Source organism: Vulpes vulpes, chromosome 10 (genome assembly GCF_048418805.1).
Source record: "Vulpes vulpes isolate BD-2025 chromosome 10, VulVul3, whole genome shotgun sequence".
NCBI lineage: Eukaryota > Metazoa > Chordata > Mammalia > Carnivora > Canidae > Vulpes > Vulpes vulpes.
Window position 1 is genome coordinate 17126349 of NC_132789.1, and position 19577 is coordinate 17145925.

The 19577-nt window shown below is 45.6% G+C and overlaps 1 protein-coding gene across 1 annotated transcript in view; it reads right to left on the reverse strand.

Moving 5' to 3' along the window:
• Window positions 1-200: 200 nt before the first annotated feature.
• LOC140594274 (piwi-like protein 1) overlaps window positions 201-19577 on the reverse strand; it is a 40330-nt gene continuing 20953 nt past the window's right edge. The window contains exons 6-10 of the mRNA XM_072725182.1: window positions 17210-17338; window positions 14550-14678; window positions 12093-12221; window positions 9433-9561; window positions 201-3625 (exon numbers count right to left, since the gene is read on the reverse strand). Of these exons, the coding sequence (XP_072581283.1) occupies window positions 3576-3625; window positions 9433-9561; window positions 12093-12221; window positions 14550-14678; window positions 17210-17338 (566 nt within the window). The 3' untranslated portion in view covers window positions 201-3575. The remainder of the gene's footprint in view (window positions 3626-9432; window positions 9562-12092; window positions 12222-14549; window positions 14679-17209; window positions 17339-19577) is intronic.

Sequence of the window (19577 nt, forward strand, 5' to 3'; positions counted from 1 at the left end):
TGACTGCCTCCTGGTTTCATCTGAGTTCATGACCTCAGGTCATCAGATTATCCTAGGTTGGACTCCATGCTTAGGATGGAGCCTGCTTAGTATTCTCTCTCCCTTTTCCTCTACTGCTCTCCCCCTTACACTTTCTCTTTTGCTCTCTTTAAAAAAAAAAAAAAAAGAATCATTCTTTTACTGTGCTCAGGACACCACACTAAAGACAAAAATACAAACCTATATTATTTACATTTTATATGTGAAATTCATAATTTAAATGGTCAGTCAGTAGTTTATGTCAAAATAGTAAAACTGCTTTTACCACTCAAATTTGGTCAAATTAAAAGGTAGGGATTGTGAAGCAAACATTTGGACACTAGTCTGTGTACAGTATTAACAACATAAAATCACTGATTATGTTTTAATAAGGAGACCTTATTATTGAGATTAGGATTAGACTGGTGTCATAAAGCAGCATATAATATAAAAATTTCCGTATCGCCCTATCCCTTGGCACATATTTTCCACAATCATACATGCCTGCATTAGTGTGGAATTTTTATCACAAAGAACAAACCAGTGTAGAGATATTATTATCATTGAAGTTGACCACATATATTAAGGACTGCTCTGTGTTATGCATCTGACTGTTTTGACAAATACATAATATTATGTATCCAAGGACCCTGGGATCATGATATGAGCCCAAAGTAGATGCCCAACTAAAGGAATGAGCCTGGTGCCCACATTACTACTGTTTTTTTTTTAATTGAAATCAAGATGGTACACAAGGTTACATTAGTCTCAGGTGTACCACATATGGATTCGATACTTGTATAGGGTAATACTGTGCTCACAAGTGTAGATACCATGTGTCCCCATAGAGCACTATTACAATTCCACTGATCATATTCCCTATGCTGTACGTTTGATCTCCGTGATCTTTTTTAATGCATAACGGGAAGCCTGTCCCTCCTACTCTGCTTCACAGCTATGGCTATTGGTAAATGGTATACTTTGAGTATTTAAACCTCTCCCGGATGGAATATTTTCACCAAACTGATTACTGGTACACCTGGGTGGCTCAGTGGTTGAGCGTCTGCCTTTGGCTCAGGTTATGGTCCCGTGGGCCTGGGATCGAGTTCTGCATCGGGTTCCCCACATGGAGCCTGATTCACCCTCTGCCTATGTCTCTGCCTCGGTATCTCTCATGAATACATAAACCTTTAAAAAAAAAAAACCTGTGAGTGAATAAATACAATAGAGCACTAGACTAAATAGAACAAAAGAGAATAACTGTCTAGCATTGAATCAAACCTACCAAGAAAAGGGGTAAAATCAGGTTGAAAAACTTACAAAAGAGAGGACAGCATATGTGGACCTACAGAGACAGAAATGATTTTGCCAGATGTCCAGAAGGTGGGAGTTTTTAGTTGGATTTCACAACAAGCTGCATGAGTGATGGGAAGTCATCATTGGAATCGATGTGCAGATCAGTTCTATTTGTGCACTGATTATGTCAGGCTACTTGAAGTTGCCATTGACTTTTTGGGGAAGATTTTATTTATTTCAGAGAGAGAGAGAGAGTGCGAGCATAAGCAAGGGAGAAAGGCAGAGGGAAAGGGAGAAGCACATTCTGGGCTGAACAAGGCCCCAAGGAGGGGATGGATTGCAGGACACTGGGGCCTTGGCCTGAGCTGAAGGTTTTCCTCATCCACCAAGGAGGATGGACCCCAGACCCTCATATGATACTTATTAATCACTCTCTACAATAGTCTTGCCCTGTACCCATATAAACAGTGATCGCTCAGTAATTCCTGAGCACCACATCCAATGAATGCATTGACAGTTATTTTGTGTCCTCCTAAATCTTGCCAAGTGTGTGGTGCAGGAGTTTTTCCACAAAAAAGTCAGTGAATGAGTTTCCAACTTCTATGGAATGCTCACCCATTTTCCTGAATTAGAAATGGTCCTTTTTTCCTCTTTTTGGAGCGAATTCAGATATGACAAGGAACAGTGTATTTTTTAGGAGTAAGGACCATTTTTGTGGGTTTTGGAGGGGATGTTTTAAACAGTGTAGTAAGGGACCTTTCTCTCACATGCAGTTTTTCCTCAAGAATTTCGTGTGGCTCCTTCAGTAAACGAGAGATCCATCCCCCAGGAATAGCTCCTGCTTTTTCATGGGTGCAACCTGTGCTTCCTTTGGAGGCCTATCGTTTTACTACTGTTGCTCATGTGGTGTTGAATACTCACTAGGAGAACCAATGACAAAGGACACACATGACCTGACCCTCATGGTTTACTCTTTTGTGTAAGTGCAGACGTCTCAGAAACCAGCGAAAGTGGTATGTATTCTTGAACCACTCTCTTGCAGAAAAAAAAAAATCTAAATAGTACGGCAGATGCAGCAACCTGCTGTTCTCTTCTGGACAGCCACCCGATTCCATGTTCCTGAGGCTTGGGGGTGTGAGACAGGCAGCTTTCCCAGTGAGAAAACATGCCTACATTTCTACAATACTAGGAGCTGGTGTGTTCACTGTTTGGTATGGTTGTAAGTGCATGACTCTTAGGGTGGAGTGACTTGTTTAAACCTATGAGTGTGACAGAGTTGTGTGTGCATGTGTGTGACACAGAGAGAGAATTGTGAGTGAGAGAGAGAGAGAGAGAGAGAGAATGAGAGACAGCTATGGACACAGAAATACAGAGAAAGGGGGAAGGAGAGAGAAAGAATAAGAGAGTTTTCCCAGGACATTGTCCCACTGACACTGCACCATGGCTTCTCTCATCATTCTCCAAAATAAAGAAAATCCTAACACACCATATTTTCCAGCCCTAACCCCGTGAGTGGCCCGACAGTGGTAGCTCAGCCCATGCTTAGTTACCAAATGCCATCATGTTCACTAGCCTTCGTTCATACTGATCAACAGTCCCCATTAGCCTTTTATTTTCTTCACGAAATTATTTATGTATTTGAGAGAGAGAGAGAGCAGAAGAGGCAAGAGGGGCAGAGGGAGAGAAAGAAACACACCCTTTGCTGAGCAGGGAGCCCCACATCAGGCTCCATTTCAGGTCCCAGACACCCTGACCTGAACCAAAGGCAGACTTAGCTGACTGAGCAACTCAGGCACCACTACCTGAATTATTCTTGAGCAGCATGACCCATGTGCTGATGGGTACTCTGTGTCCTTCTAGAAGCACTTTATGGTCCCTTCATCATGAGACTATTCCAGAACATCAGAGGAGAAGTGCAAGTTAATGCTGTCAAGGTGAGCTCAGTATCTTTGAGGAACGAATGTTGCTTTCTCGGTTGCTTTCCACACAAATTCTGATGAACATCAGACAGCGTCCATTTGAGATGAAATACATAATCTTCCTGGTGGCAAGGGTGCTGAGTGCTTGCCTCTTGGCATGCATTAGCTTATCTGAGAGGATGTTTACCACTGGCGACACCAAAGCTGCTTATAAAGACAGTGATGGGGTACTTTCCCTCATCAATGGTGTCTCCTGCTTGGCTGGGGAATGTTGTAGTCACCATCCTGAATGGACTGGAGAGACACATCCTTCAGGACAAACAACTTCCTTCAGGTATCCTTTCACTTCCTTTGGGCACCATGGTCTCTAACATGATGTTCCATCTGGTTTCCTAAAGTCATTCAGAGAAGTAAAGATCAGTTTTTACTAGGTAATAACATCTATCGAATAAAAACAATAGAAGATTTATTTTTGTTAAAGTTGAGCTATAGATTAATGTCCAAATATTAGCTTTACTCTAAGAATCATTAACCATAATCACATTTGAGTTGTAGGGTGCCAGTGGTATCAGTCACTTAATTGTACGCCCTGGGGTCAGGACCTAATCCCATGGTCGGGGTTCAGCTACATGTTGGGGTCCCTCCACATGGGGAGCCTGCTCCTCCTCCTAACCCTCAGCCCGCTCACGTTTTCTCCCTCTATCCCTTTCTCTTTCTCTCCCTCAATTTAATAAATTGATTGGTTAATTATCTAATTAAATCTTGAAAAATTAACTTAACTTGATTGGAAAAAACATTTTTACTATTCTGGCCACCAAGTGATGCCTCACCTTCTAAATTAAAATATTCACACAGAACAGTAGGAATATGGCTTAGAACTTTTGACCTATGAATGGGACACAAGCAAACTAGAATAATGATTTTTTAAACTTTTTTTTACGCATAGGATATCCTGAAAATGCACTACCATAAAGAAAGACAGGACCATAATAGAGTCATGCAAAATGAAATAAATACAAAGGAAACTAATTAAATAATCAGGTAATTACAAGTTCCAGACAGACAGGGAAATGACTTTCCATTTCATTCATGAGTTGAAAACGATGCTGCTGGAATAGTAACTCCTCTCCTGCTGTCAGTGGAGCTAAACCCAAAATTGCAGAACTCACTCATAAACATACATGGAAATGGAAACGGAGCCCTTACAGGGACCACAACACACTGGTACATCATGTGCAAAGTGCTTTTTTTTTTTTTTTAAAGATTTATTTATTTATGATAGACCTACAGAGAGAGAGAGAGAGAGAGAGAGGCAGAGACACAGGAGGAGGGAGAAGCAAGCTCCATGCCTGGAGCCCAACGTGGGACTCCATCCTGATACTCCAGGATCACGCCCTGGGCCAAACGCAGGCGCCAAACAGCTGAGCCACCCAGGGACCCGCAGAAAGGGCTTTAAAACAAAAAGAAGACAACAGGGGGAAGAAGGCCAGAGAGTAGAGTCCTCAACTCACCTGATCCGCCAAGGATCCCTTCTAACAAGGTAGAAGGTGAAGGTGGATACAAAGAAAGAAAGAAGGGGGGGGGGGCAGGGCTTCTAACAAGGCAAGACAGGAAGGGGGAAAGGGAAAGGAAGGAAGAAGCCTGGGGGCAGGTGGGGGGGGTGGGGAGCTGCAGGCCAGAGGAGATGGCTCCAGCCTGGCGGGAAAGCCTGGGCGCCCCTAGAGCCCAGCCCCGGAGAGGAGGGGCGTCGGGCTGAACCCCAGGAGGGGCGGCGGAGTCCCCAGGCTCCCGGGGTCACTAGCAGACAAGGCACGGCCGGGGCAGAGCGCCCCAGGCCCGCGGGCCCAGCTCGGGACAGCGCTGGAGCCGCAGGCGGCGGGGCCTCGGGGAGAAGCAGGGGGGCAGGCGGGGGCTCCGGGCGGGCGGGGCGCTGCACCTGCTGCCTTCGGGCGCCCGCCATGGCCCCGGGAGCGCGGTGCAGGCAGCACAGGCCCCGGAGCCCAGGGCCCGGGGGACACGGCCGAGGTCCTGCCTCCCCCCGGGGCGGGTGGAGGCTTCACAACTGCAGAATTAAGATCTCATCAGGCTGAAGTTAAAAATCAATTAAATGAGGTGCAATCCAAATTGGGGGTCCTAATGGCAAGGCATAAGGTGCTGGAAGAAAGAATGAGCAACACAGAAGACTCCTTGATGGCAAGGAAGGAAGCTGAGGAAAACAGAGAAAAACAATGAAAGGACCACGAGGAAAGGTTAAGGGAAATACATGACAGCTTCAGAAGGAAGAATTACGTATCACTGGGGTTCCAGAGAGCACCCAGAAGGACAGAGGGCCAGAAAGCATATTTAAACAAATCCAAGCTGAGAGCTTCCCTAATTCAGGAGGGGAATAGGCACTCAGACCCAGGAGATAGAGTGGTCCTCCCCCCAAATCAATAAAAACCGTTCAACACCTCAACACTTAATAGTGAAACTTGCAAATTCTATAGAAAAAGAGAAAATCTGTAAAGTAGATAGAGGCAGCAGATTCTTAACGAATATGGGGAGAATTGTTACATTAATAGCAGACCTCTCCTCAGAGACCTGGGAGGCCAGAAAGGGCTGGCGGGATTGATTCAGGGTCCTAGATGAGAAGAACATGCAGGCAAGAAAACTCTATCCAGCAAGGCTCTCATTCAGAATAGAAGGAGAGATAAAGAGCTTCCAAGATAGGCAGAAACTGCAAGAATATGTGACCACCAAACCAGCTCTGCAAGAAATATTAAGGAGTATCATAGGAAAATTAACATGCTTCCAGAAAATTTGTTCAGGTTTAAGTGAGCAGTTGAGATAGAAATGATTTATATATGCTGTGATTTAGTCTATGGGTTTATTTGAAAATTAGTCACCATGCAGTCTGTTTTTATAGTGTATGCATAATGATTGTACTATATAGGAAGGATGACGTGGTGTTACATTATCCCTAATAGGAACAACGCTTTTAACTGTTAAAGAGTAATCTTGCTTTCCTCAGGAGGGGGGAAAAACACCCCAACTCTATACAGCTTCAGACATTCTGTACAATCCCTTAGAGGATGGGGCTTCTGCACACACTTTTGGTCAAAGAAGAGACTAAGGGCACATCTTTTGAAAACATTCTAATGAAATGACTCATAAACCCATTCCACCTATAACTGTAATTTAACTCAAATACTAATAACCAGAGCTTGGCTCAGCAGGGATTCCCTAGAGCCAGGTATAAAGCCTTGTGAAGGAAGCCGAGATATGCCACCCCAAAATATATATTTATATATGTTTTTGGGAAGAGGAATCCAGAAACAAATCTTAGTGTTAATGTCTTCCCATAAATTTACCTTTCCAGTTTGCCGCCCTTGATAGCCTAAAACTGCTTTTCTTTAGGCTATCATTTTTTCTACAAATGTATTATTGTTCTTTGCTGAAGATGCTATAAAGCTCACAGTTTTAAGCTGCTGCTTTGAGTTCCTCTTTGTTTTTTATTTCTTCGGTGTGATGTGCACTGCAAACCTTTATAAATTTTTTCTTTTGATGATATCCTCTTGGTAATGAGTCCCCCCCGAAAACCCAAGATGGGAAGATATGGAGTTTAGCCTCCCGCCACATCAGAACTCGTTCTAGTTGTATTCTCATGGAAGAACGCAGGCAAAAATGAACTCTGCTTAGTTGGCAATTAGCCTGGGGCAGGCCATCCAAAGGTTGCAGTTGCCTACATGAGATTGTGAACTTACTGCATCAGCTACACTGGTGGACTTTCTCCTAACACTGAACACTGGAATCCTCAAATTTAAACTCCAAAATATCAAAGGTCATTCTTTCGTGCAGAAAAGGATTCTGCACATCAACAACCAGGCATGTGACACTAACAATAAGACTGAAGAAAAAGAAATTACAGTCAATCCGATTTATAATTGTACCCAAAAGCATAACATACCTAGGAATAAACCTAACCAAAGACGTAAAGGATCTGTAGCCTAAAAACTAGATAACAAAAAAAAAAAAAAAAAAAAAAAAAAAAAAACTAGAGAACACATTGAAAGAAACTCAAGAAGGCACAAAGAGGCAGAAAAATATTCAGTGATCATGGGTTGGAAGAATTAATATTGTGAAAAGGTCGGTGCTACACAGGGCCATATACACATTTAATGCAATCCCTATGAAAATACCACAGACTTTCTTCAGAGAGTGGGAACAAACCATCTTTAGATTTCTCTGGAAATGGAAAAGACCCCAATTAGCCAGGGAACGATTAAAAACGAAGACCACAGCTGGGGGCAACACAAGGCCCGATTTCAGGTTGTACTACAAACCCAAGGCCGAAAAGACAGTGTGGTAGTGGCACAAAAACAGACCCATGAATCAATGGAACTGAATAGCGAATCCAGAAGTGGACCCTCAACTTTATGGTCAACTAATATTCGAGAAACCAGGAAAGACTATCCCGGGAAAAAAGAGAGTCTCCTCAAAAAATGGAGCTGGGAACATTGGACATCCACATGCAGAAGAAGGAAGCTAGACCATTCTCTGACACCACACACAGGGAAAAACTCAAAAAGGATGAACGATCTAAATGTGAGACAAGAATCCATCCAAATCCGAGAGGTGAACAGAGGCAACACCGTTTTTCAACTTGGCCACAGCAACATCCCGCAAGATACGTCCGCCAAGGCAAGAGAAACAAAAGCAACAAGGAATTATTGGGACTTCAGCCAGATCGAAAGCTCCTGCGCAGCAAAAGAAACAGTCCACAAAAGTAAAAGACAACCTACAGAACGGGAGAAGATACTTGCAAACGACCGCTCAAAGGGCTGGTGTCCAAGGTCTATAAAGAACATACTCAACTCAAGAGCAGAGAAACAAACAATCCGATCGTGAAACGGGCAAAAGACCCAAACAGAAATCTCACAGGGGAAGACAGAGACACGGCCAACAAGCACATGAGAACATGGCCCGCAAGCTGACCATCAGGGAACTACAGATCCACATCCCCATGAAATACCACCTCACACCGGCGGGAATGGGGAAAAGTCACGAGACAGGAAACAAGAAATGTTGGAGAGGACGCGGACAAGGGGGAACCCTCTTGCACTGTAGGTGGGAATGTGAACTGGTGCAGCCACTCCGGAAAACTGTGTGGAGGTTCCCCAAAGAGTTAAGAACAGATCTTCCCTCCGGCCCAGCAATTGCACTGCTGGGATATACCCCAAAGCTGCAGATGCGGTGAAACGCGGGGACACCTACACCCCGATGTTTATGGCAGCAATGTCCACAATAGCCAAACTGTGGAAGGAGCCTCGGGGTCCATCGAGAGATGAATGGATAAAGAAGATGTGGTCCACGGCTACAACGGAATATTACTCAGCCGTGAGAAACGACAAATACCCACCATTTGCTCTGACGTGGACGCACCTAGAGGGACTTATGCTGAGTGAAATGAGTCCATCGGAAAAGGACAAACTTGATATGGTCTCATTCATTTGGGGAATATAAAAACTAGTGAAAGGCACTAAAGGGAATGGGGAAGATGAAGGAAAATATCAGTGAGGGTGACAAAACAGGACACACACCGAACTCTGGGAACTGAACAAGGGGTAGTGGAAGGGGAGGTGGGCGGGCGGTTGGGGCGACCGGGTGATGGCCACTGATGGGGGCACTTGGCGGGATGAGCACTGGGTGTTATGCTATATGCTGGCAAATAGAACTACAATAAAAAAATGTAAAAACAGAAAACATTTTGGTAATACTTAACACGGACTAGTATGTCCAAATGTTAGCTTCAAAACCCCTCCTATGAAATCGGACAAAATTAGAGTTCTCAATGCGATTTCACAATTTTGGCCACAAACTAATGACTGACCTTTCAAGTTAAGATGTGGACACATGAAACATAAAGAATACGGCTTAGGAGGTCTGTCTCTACGATGGCACCCCGAGCAAAACTGAATAATGATTCTGTTTTGCGTGTGTGGAGAGAGCAAAAGAGCAAGTGTAAGGAGGAGAGGGGCAGAGGGAAAGGAAGAGAGAATACGAAGCAGGCTCCATGCTGAATATGGGTGAATCTGATGACCTTGAGGTCATGACCAGAGCTGAAACCCCGGAGGCAGAGACTTAGCTGACAGAAACACCCAGGTGCCCCTAGGACAAGATTTCTTGAGGCTATTATTTAATGAATCAATTTTCATGTTACCCTCCGGCCTGTCGTCTGTTGGCTGAACTCTTCTGATACGGAGGATGGAAAACATTTTTGGCCATGCTCCAGGGCAGGTGTACCAAGGGTTTCTTCGAGATTCAGGTTCGGTTGTTATCACTCCAGCTCCTGGGAAATAAATGGACATAGAAAGAGCTGTTGACTGACAGGTTGTTGTTAGAAGAGCCTCGAAAATTAAGGAGTCAATCCCATTTACAACTGCACCCAAAAACATAAGCTACCCGGGAATAAACCTAACCAAAGAGGTAAAGGATCTGTACCCTAAACACCACAGAACGTTCCTGAAAGAAATCGAGGAAGGCATCAAGAGAAGGAAAAAGGTTCCATGCTCATGGAGAGGAAGAATTAATATTGTGAAAATGTCCATGCTACCCAGGGCAATTTATATATTTCACGCAATCCCTATCAAAATACTGGGGACTTTCTTCAGAGAGTTAGAACAAACCATCTTAAGATTCTAGTGTGGGGGATCCCTGGGTGGCGCAGCGGTTTAGTGGCTGCCTTTGGCCCAGGGCGCGATCCTGGAGATCTGGGATCGAATCCCACGTCGGGCTCCCGGTGCATGGAGCCTGCTTGTCCCTCTGCCTATGTCTCTGCCCCATTCTCTCTCTGTGTGTGACTATCATTAGTAAATAAAAATAAAAAAAAATAAGATGCTAGTGTGGATACTGAAAAGACCCCAAAGAGCCAGGGGACTATTCAAAACGAAGGCCACAGCTGGGGGCATCACAAGGCCCGATTTCAGGTTGTACTACAAAGCCGTGGCTATCAAGACAGTGTGGTAGTGGCACAAAAACAGACCCATAGCTCAATGGAACCGAATAGCGAATCCAGAAGTCGACCCTCAACTTTATGGTCAACTCTATTCGAGAAAGCAGGAAAGACTATCCCTGGAAAAAGACAGTCTCTTCAATAAAGGGTGCTGGGAACACTGGACATCCACATGCAGAAGACGGAAGCTAGACCATTCTCTGACACCACACACAGGGAAAAACTCAAAAAGGATGAAAGATCTAAATGTGAGACAAGAATCCATCCAAATCCGAAAGGCGAACAGAGGCAACACCGTTTTTCAACTTGGCCAGAGCAACATCTCGCAAAATACGTCTGCCAAGGCAAGAGAAACAAAAGCAACGAGGAATTATTGGGACTTCAGCCAGATCGAAAGCTCCTGCGCAGGAAAAGAAACAGTCCACAAAAGTTAAAGACAACCTACAGAACGGGAGAAGATATTTGCAAACGACCGCTCAGACAAAGGGCTAGTGTCCAAGATCTCTAAAGAACATACTCAACTCAAGAGCAAAGAAACAAACAATCTGATCATGAAACGGGCAGAAGACCCGAACAGAAATCCCACAGGGGAAGACAGAGACACGGCCAACAAGCACATGAGAACATGGCCCGCATCACTGGCCATCAGGAAACTACAGATCCAAACCCCCATGAGATACCACTTCACACCGGCGGGAATGGGGAAAAGTCACGAGACAGGAAACAAGAAATGTTGGAGAGGACGCGGACAAAGGGGAACCCTCTTGCACTGTAGGTGGGAATGTGAACAGGTGCAGCCACTCCGGAAAACTGTGTGGAGGTTCCTCAAAGAGTTAAGAACAGATCTTCCCTCCAGCCCAGCAATGGCACTGCTGGGGATTCACCCCAAAGCTGAAGATGCGGTGAAATGCGGGGACACCTGCACCCCGAAGTTTATGGCAGCAATGTCCACAATAGCCAAACTGTGGAAGGAGCCTCGGGGTCCATCGAGAGATGAATGGATAAAGTTGATGTGGTCCACGGCTACAACGGAATATTACTCAGCCATGAGAAACGACGAATACCCACCATTTGCTCCGACGTGGATGCACCTGGAGGGACTTATGCTGATTGAAATAAGTCCATCGGAAAAGGACAAACTTGATATGGTCTCATTCATTTGGGGAATATAAAAACTAGTGAAATGCAATAAAGGGAATGGGGAAAATGAAGGAAAATATCAGTGAGGGTGACAAAACAGGAGACACACCGAACTCTGGGAAGTGAACAAGGGGTAGTGGAAGGAGAGGTGGGCGGGCGGTTGGGGCGACTGGGTGATGGGCACTGATGGGCGCACTTGGCGGGATGAGCACTGGGTGTTATGCTATATGCTGGCAATTTGAGCTCCAATAAAAAAATGTAAAAACAGAAAACATTTTGCTAATACTTAACACGGACTAGTATGTCCAAATGTTACCTCACAACCCCTCCCATGAAATCTGACCAAATTAGAGTTCTCAATGCGATTTCACAATTTTGGCCACAAACTAATGACTGACCTTTCAAGTTAAGATGTGGACACATGAAACATAAAGAATACGGCTTAGGAGGTCTGTCTCTACGATGGCACCCCGAGCAAAACTGAATAATGATTCTGTTTTGCGTGTGTGGAGAGAGCAAAAGAGCAAGTGTAAGGAGGAGAGGGGCAGAGGGAAAGGAAGAGAGAATACGAAGCAGGCTCCATGCTGAATATGGGTGAATCTGATAACCTTGAGGTCATGACCGGAGCTGAAACCCAGGAGGCAGAGACTTAGCTGACAGAAACACCCAGGTGCCCCTAGGACAAGATTTCTTGAGGCTATTATTTAATGAATCAATTTTCATGTTACCCTCCGGCCTGTCGTCTGTTGGCTGAACTCTTCTGTTTCTGCGGATTGCAAAGAGCTTTCGCCGTGCTCCTGGGCAGATGTACCCAGGTTGTCTGCTATATTCAGGTTCGGTTGTTATCACAGCAGCTCCTGGTAAATAAATGGACATAGAAAGAGCTGTTGACTGACAGGTTGTTGTTAGAAGAGCCTCGAAAATTAAGGAGTCAATCCCATTTACAACTGCACCCAAAAGCATAAGCTACCCGGGAATAAACCTAACCAAAGAGGTAAAGGATCTGTACCCTAAACACCACAGAACGTTCCTGAAAGAAATCGAGGAAGGCATCAAGAGAAGGAAAAAGGTTCCATGCTCATGGAGAGGAAGAATTAATATTGTGAAAATGTCCATGCTACCCAGGGCAATTTACACATTTCACGCAATCCCTAACAAAATACCGGGGACTTTCTTCAGAGAGTTGGAACAAACCATCTTAAGATTCTAGTGTGGAACCGGAAAAGACCCCAAAGAGCCAGGGGACTATTCAAAACGAAGGCCACAGCTGGGGGCATCACGAGGCCCGATTCCAGGTTGTACTACAAAGCCGTGGCCATCGAGACAGTGTGGTAGTAGCACAAACACAGACCCATAGATCAATGGAACCGAGTAGCGCATCCAGAAGTGGACCCTCAACTTTATGGTCAACTAATATTCGCGAAAGCTGGAAAGACTATCCCTGGATAAAGACAGTGTCTTCCATAAAGGGTGCTGGGAACACTGGACATCCACATGCAGAAGAAGGAAGCTAGACCATTCTCTGACACGACACACAGGGAAAAACTCAAAAAGCATGAACGATCTAAATGTGAGACAAGAATCCATCCAAATCCGAGAGGCGAACAGAGGCAACACCGTTTTTCAACTTGGCCACAGCAACATCTCGCAAGATACGTCCGCCAAGGCAAGAGAAACAAAAGCAACAAGGAATTATTGGGACTTCAGCCAGATCGAAAGCTCCTGCGCAGCAAACAACAGTCCACAAAAGTAAAAGACAACCTACAGAACGGGAGAAGATATTTGCAGACGACCGCTCAGTCAAAGGGCTAGTGTCCAAGATCTATAAAGAACATACTCAACTCAAGAGCAGAGAAACAAACAATCCGATCGTGAAACGGAAAAAGATCCAAACAGAAATCTCACAGGGGAAGACAGAGACACGGCCAACAAGCACATGAGAACATGCCCCGCAAGCTGACCATCAGGGAACTACAGATCCACACCCCCAGGAGATACCACCTCACACCGGCGGGAATGGGGAAAAGTCACGAGACAGGAAACAACAAATGTTGGAGAGGACGCGGACAAGGGGGAACCCTCTTGCACTGTAGGTGGGAATGTGAACAGGTGCAGCCACTCCGGAAAACTGTGTGGAGGTTCCTCAAAGAGTTAAGAACAGATCTTTCCTCCGGGCCAGCAATGGCACTGCTGGGGTTATACCCCAAAGCTAAAGATGCGGTGAAATGCGGGGACACCTGCACCCCGATGTTTATGGCAGCAATGTCCACAATAGCCAAACTGTGGAAGGAGTCTCGGAGTCCTTCGAGAGATGAATGGATAAAGAAGATGTGGTCCACGGCTACAACGGAATATAACTCAGCCGTGAGAAACGACAAATACCCACCATTAGCTCCGACGTGGATGCACCTGGAGGGACTTATGCTGAGTGAAATGAGTCCATCGGAAAAGGACAAACTTGATATGGTCTCATTCATTTGGGGAATATAAAAACTAGTGAAGGCAATAAAGGGAAAGGGGAAAATGAAGGAAAATATCAGTGAGGGTGACAAAACAGGAGACACACCGAACTCTGGGAACTGAACAAGGGGTAGTGGAAGGGGAGGTGGGCGGGCGGTTGGGGCGACTGGGTGATGGCCCCTGATGGGGGCACTTGGCGGGATGAGCACTAGGTGTTATGCTATATGCTGGCAAATTGAACTCCAATAAAAAAATGTAAAAACAGAAAACATTTTGCTAATACTTAACACGGACTAGTATGTCCAAATGTTACCTCACAACCCCTCCCATGAAATCGGACCAAATTAGAGTTCTCAATGCGATTTCACAATTTTGGCCACAAACTAATGACTGACCTTTCAAGTTAAGATGTGGACACATGAAACATAAAGAATACGGCTTAGGAGGTCTGTCTCTACGATGGCACCCCGAGCAAAACTGAATAATGATTCTGTTTTGCGTGTGTGGAGAGAGCAAAAGAGCAAGTGTAAGGAGGAGAGGGGCAGAGGGAAAGGAAGAGAGAATACGAAGCAGGCTCCATGCTGAATATGGGTGAATCTGATGACCTTGAGGTCATGACCAGAGCTGAAACCCCGGAGGCAGAGACTTAGCTGACAGAAACACCCAGGTGCCCCTAGGACAAGATTTCTTGAGGCTATTATTTAATGAATCAATTTTCATGTTACCCTCCGGCCTGTCGTCTGTTGGCTGAACTCTTCTGATACGGAGGATGGAAAACATTTTTGGCCATGCTCCAGGGCAGGTGTACCAAGGGTTTCTTCGAGATTCAGGTTCGGTTGTTATCACTCCAGCTCCTGGGAAATAAATGGACATAGAAAGAGCTGTTGACTGACAGGTTGTTGTTAGAAGAGCCTCGAAAATTAAGGAGTCAATCCCATTTACAACTGCACCCAAAAACATAAGCTACCCGGGAATAAACCTAACCAAAGAGGTAAAGGATCTGTACCCTAAACACCACAGAACGTTCCTGAAAGAAATCGAGGAAGGCATCAAGAGAAGGAAAAAGGTTCCATGCTCATGGAGAGGAAGAATTAATATTGTGAAAATGTCCATGCTACCCAGGGCAATTTATATATTTCACGCAATCCCTATCAAAATACTGGGGACTTTCTTCAGAGAGTTAGAACAAACCATCTTAAGATTCTAGTGTGGGGGATCCCTGGGTGGCGCAGCGGTTTAGTGGCTGCCTTTGGCCCAGGGCGCGATCCGGGAGATCTGGGATCGAATCCCACGTCGGGCTCCCGGTGCATGGAGCCTGCTTGTCCCTCTGCCTATGTCTCTGCCCCATTCTCTCTCTGTGTGTGACTATCATTAGTAAATAAAAATAAAAAAAAATAAGATGCTAGTGTGGATACTGAAAAGACCCCAAAGAGCCAGGGGACTATTCAAAACGAAGGCCACAGCTGGGGGCATCACAAGGCCCGATTTCAGGTTGTACTACAAAGCCGTGGCTATCAAGACAGTGTGGTAGTGGCACAAAAACAGACCCATAGCTCAATGGAACCGAATAGCGAATCCAGAAGTCGACCCTCAACTTTATGGTCAACTCTATTCGAGAAAGCAGGAAAGACTATCCCTGGAAAAAGACAGTCTCTTCAATAAAGGGTGCTGGGAACACTGGACATCCACATGCAGAAGACGGAAGCTAGACCATTCTCTGACACCACACACAGGGAAAAACTCAAAAAGGATGAAAGATCTAAATGTGAGACAAGAATCCATCCAAATCCGAAAGGCGAACAGAGGCAACACCGTTTTTCAACTTGGCCAGAGCAACATCTCGCAAAATACGTCTGCCAAGGCAAGAGAAACAAAAGCAACGAGGAATTATTGGGACTTCAGCCAGATCGAAAGCTCCTGCGCAGGAAAAGAAACAGTCCACAAAAGTTAAAGACAACCTACAGAACGGGAGAAGATATTTGCAAACGACCGCTCAGACAAAGGGCTAGTGTCCAAGATCTCTAAAGAACATACTCAACTCAAGAGCAAAGAAACAAACAATCTGATCATGAAACGGGCAGAAGACCCGAACAGAAATCCCACAGGGGAAGACAGAGACACGGCCAACAAGCACATGAGAACATGGCCCGCATCACTGGCCATCAGGAAACTACAGATCCAAACCCCCATGAGATACCACTTCACACCGGCGGGAATGGGGAAAAGTCACGAGACAGGAAACAAGAAATGTTGGAGAGGACGCGGACAAAGGGGAACCCTCTTGCACTGTAGGTGGGAATGTGAACAGGTGCAGCCACTCCGGAAAACTGTGTGGAGGTTCCTCAAAGAGTTAAGAACAGATCTTCCCTCCAGCCCAGCAATGGCACTGCTGGGGATTCACCCCAAAGCTGAAGATGCGGTGAAATGCGGGGACACCTGCACCCCGAAGTTTATGGCAGCAATGTCCACAATAGCCAAACTGTGGAAGGAGCCTCGGGGTCCATCGAGAGATGAATGGATAAAGTTGATGTGGTCCACGGCTACAACGGAATATTACTCAGCCATGAGAAACGACGAATACCCACCATTTGCTCCGACGTGGATGCACCTGGAGGGACTTATGCTGATTGAAATAAGTCCATCGGAAAAGGACAAACTTGATATGGTCTCATTCATTTGGGGAATATAAAAACTAGTGAAATGCAATAAAGGGAATGGGGAAAATGAAGGAAAATATCAGTGAGGGTGACAAAACAGGAGACACACCGAACTCTGGGAAGTGAACAAGGGGTAGTGGAAGGAGAGGTGGGCGGGCGGTTGGGGCGACTGGGTGATGGGCACTGATGGGCGCACTTGGCGGGATGAGCACTGGGTGTTATGCTATATGCTGGCAATTTGAGCTCCAATAAAAAAATGTAAAAACAGAAAACATTTTGCTAATACTTAACACGGACTAGTATGTCCAAATGTTACCTCACAACCCCTCCCATGAAATCTGACCAAATTAGAGTTCTCAATGCGATTTCACAATTTTGGCCACAAACTAATGACTGACCTTTCAAGTTAAGATGTGGACACATGAAACATAAAGAATACGGCTTAGGAGGTCTGTCTCTACGATGGCACCCCGAGCAAAACTGAATAATGATTCTGTTTTGCGTGTGTGGAGAGAGCAAAAGAGCAAGTGTAAGGAGGAGAGGGGCAGAGGGAAAGGAAGAGAGAATACGAAGCAGGCTCCATGCTGAATATGGGTGAATCTGATAACCTTGAGGTCATGACCGGAGCTGAAACCCAGGAGGCAGAGACTTAGCTGACAGAAACACCCAGGTGCCCCTAGGACAAGATTTCTTGAGGCTATTATTTAATGAATCAATTTTCATGTTACCCTCCGGCCTGTCGTCTGTTGGCTGAACTCTTCTGTTTCTGCGGATTGCAAAGAGCTTTCGCCGTGCTCCTGGGCAGATGTACCCAGGTTGTCTGCTATATTCAGGTTCGGTTGTTATCACAGCAGCTCCTGGTAAATAAATGGACATAGAAAGAGCTGTTGACTGACAGGTTGTTGTTAGAAGAGCCTCGAAAATTAAGGAGTCAATCCCATTTACAACTGCACCCAAAAGCATAAGCTACCCGGGAATAAACCTAACCAAAGAGGTAAAGGATCTGTACCCTAAACACCACAGAACGTTCCTGAAAGAAATCGAGGAAGGCATCAAGAGAAGGAAAAAGGTTCCATGCTCATGGAGAGGAAGAATTAATATTGTGAAAATGTCCATGCTACCCAGGGCAATTTACACATTTCACGCAATCCCTAACAAAATACCGGGGACTTTCTTCAGAGAGTTGGAACAAACCATCTTAAGATTCTAGTGTGGAACCGGAAAAGACCCCAAAGAGCCAGGGGACTATTCAAAACGAAGGCCACAGCTGGGGGCATCACGAGGCCCGATTCCAGGTTGTACTACAAAGCCGTGGCCATCGAGACAGTGTGGTAGTAGCACAAACACAGACCCATAGATCAATGGAACCGAGTAGCGCATCCAGAAGTGGACCCTCAACTTTATGGTCAACTAATATTCGCGAAAGCTGGAAAGACTATCCCTGGATAAAGACAGTGTCTTCCATAAAGGGTGCTGGGAACACTGGACATCCACATGCAGAAGAAGGAAGCTAGACCATTCTCTGACACGACACACAGGGAAAAACTCAAAAAGCATGAACGATCTAAATGTGAGACAAGAATCCATCCAAATCCGAGAGGCGAACAGAGGCAACACCGTTTTTCAACTTGGCCACAGCAACATCTCGCAAGATACGTCCGCCAAGGCAAGAGAAACAAAAGCAACAAGGAATTATTGGGACTTCAGCCAGATCGAAAGCTCCTGCGCAGCAAACAACAGTCCACAAAAGTAAAAGACAACCTACAGAACGGGAGAAGATATTTGCAGACGACCGCTCAGTCAAAGGGCTAGTGTCCAAGATCTATAAAGAACATACTCAACTCAAGAGCAGAGAAACAAACAATCCGATCGTGAAACGGAAAAAGATCCAAACAGAAATCTCACAGGGGAAGACAGAGACACGGCCAACAAGCACATGAGAACATGCCCCGCAAGCTGACCATCAGGGAACTACAGATCCACACCCCCAGGAGATACCACCTCACACCGGCGGGAATGGGGAAAAGTCACGAGACAGGAAACAACAAATGTTGGAGAGGACGCGGACAAGGGGGAACCCTCTTGCACTGTAGGTGGGAATGTGAACAGGTGCAGCCACTCCGGAAAACTGTGTGGAGGTTCCTCAAAGAGTTAAGAACAGATCTTTCCTCCGGGCCAGCAATGGCACTGCTGGGGTTATACCCCAAAGCTAAAGATGCGGTGAAATGCGGGGACACCTGCACCCCGATGTTTATGGCAGCAATGTCCACAATAGCCAAACTGTGGAAGGAGTCTCGGAGTCCTTCGAGAGATGAATGGATAAAGAAGATGTGGTCCACGGCTACAACGGAATATAACTCAGCCGTGAGAAACGACAAATACCCACCATTAGCTCCGACGTGGATGCACCTGGAGGGACTTATGCTGAGTGAAATGAGTCCATCGGAAAAGGACAAACTTGATATGGTCTCATTCATTTGGGGAATATAAAAACTAGTGAAGGCAATAAAGGGAAAGGGGAAAATGAAGGAAAATATCAGTGAGGGTGACAAAACAGGAGACACACCGAACTCTGGGAACTGAACAAGGGGTAGTGGAAGGGGAGGTGGGCGGGCGGTTGGGGCGACTGGGTGATGGCCCCTGATGGGGGCACTTGGCGGGATGAGCACTAGGTGTTATGCTATATGCTGGCAAATTGAACTCCAATAAAAAAATGTAAAAACAGAAAACATTTTGCTAATACTTAACACGGACTAGTATGTCCAAATGTTACCTCACAACCCCTCCCATGAAATCGGACCAAATTAGAGTTCTCAATGCGATTTCACAATTTTGGCCACAAACTAATGACTGACCTTTCAAGTTAAGATGTGGACACATGAAACATAAAGAATACGGCTTAGGAGGTCTGTCTCTACGATGGCACCCCGAGCAAAACTGAATAATGATTCTGTTTTGCGTGTGTGGAGAGAGCAAAAGAGCAAGTGTAAGGAGGAGAGGGGCAGAGGGAAAGGAAGAGAGAATACGAAGCAGGCTCCATGCTGAATATGGGTGAATCTGATGACCTTGAGGTCATGACCAGAGCTGAAACCCCGG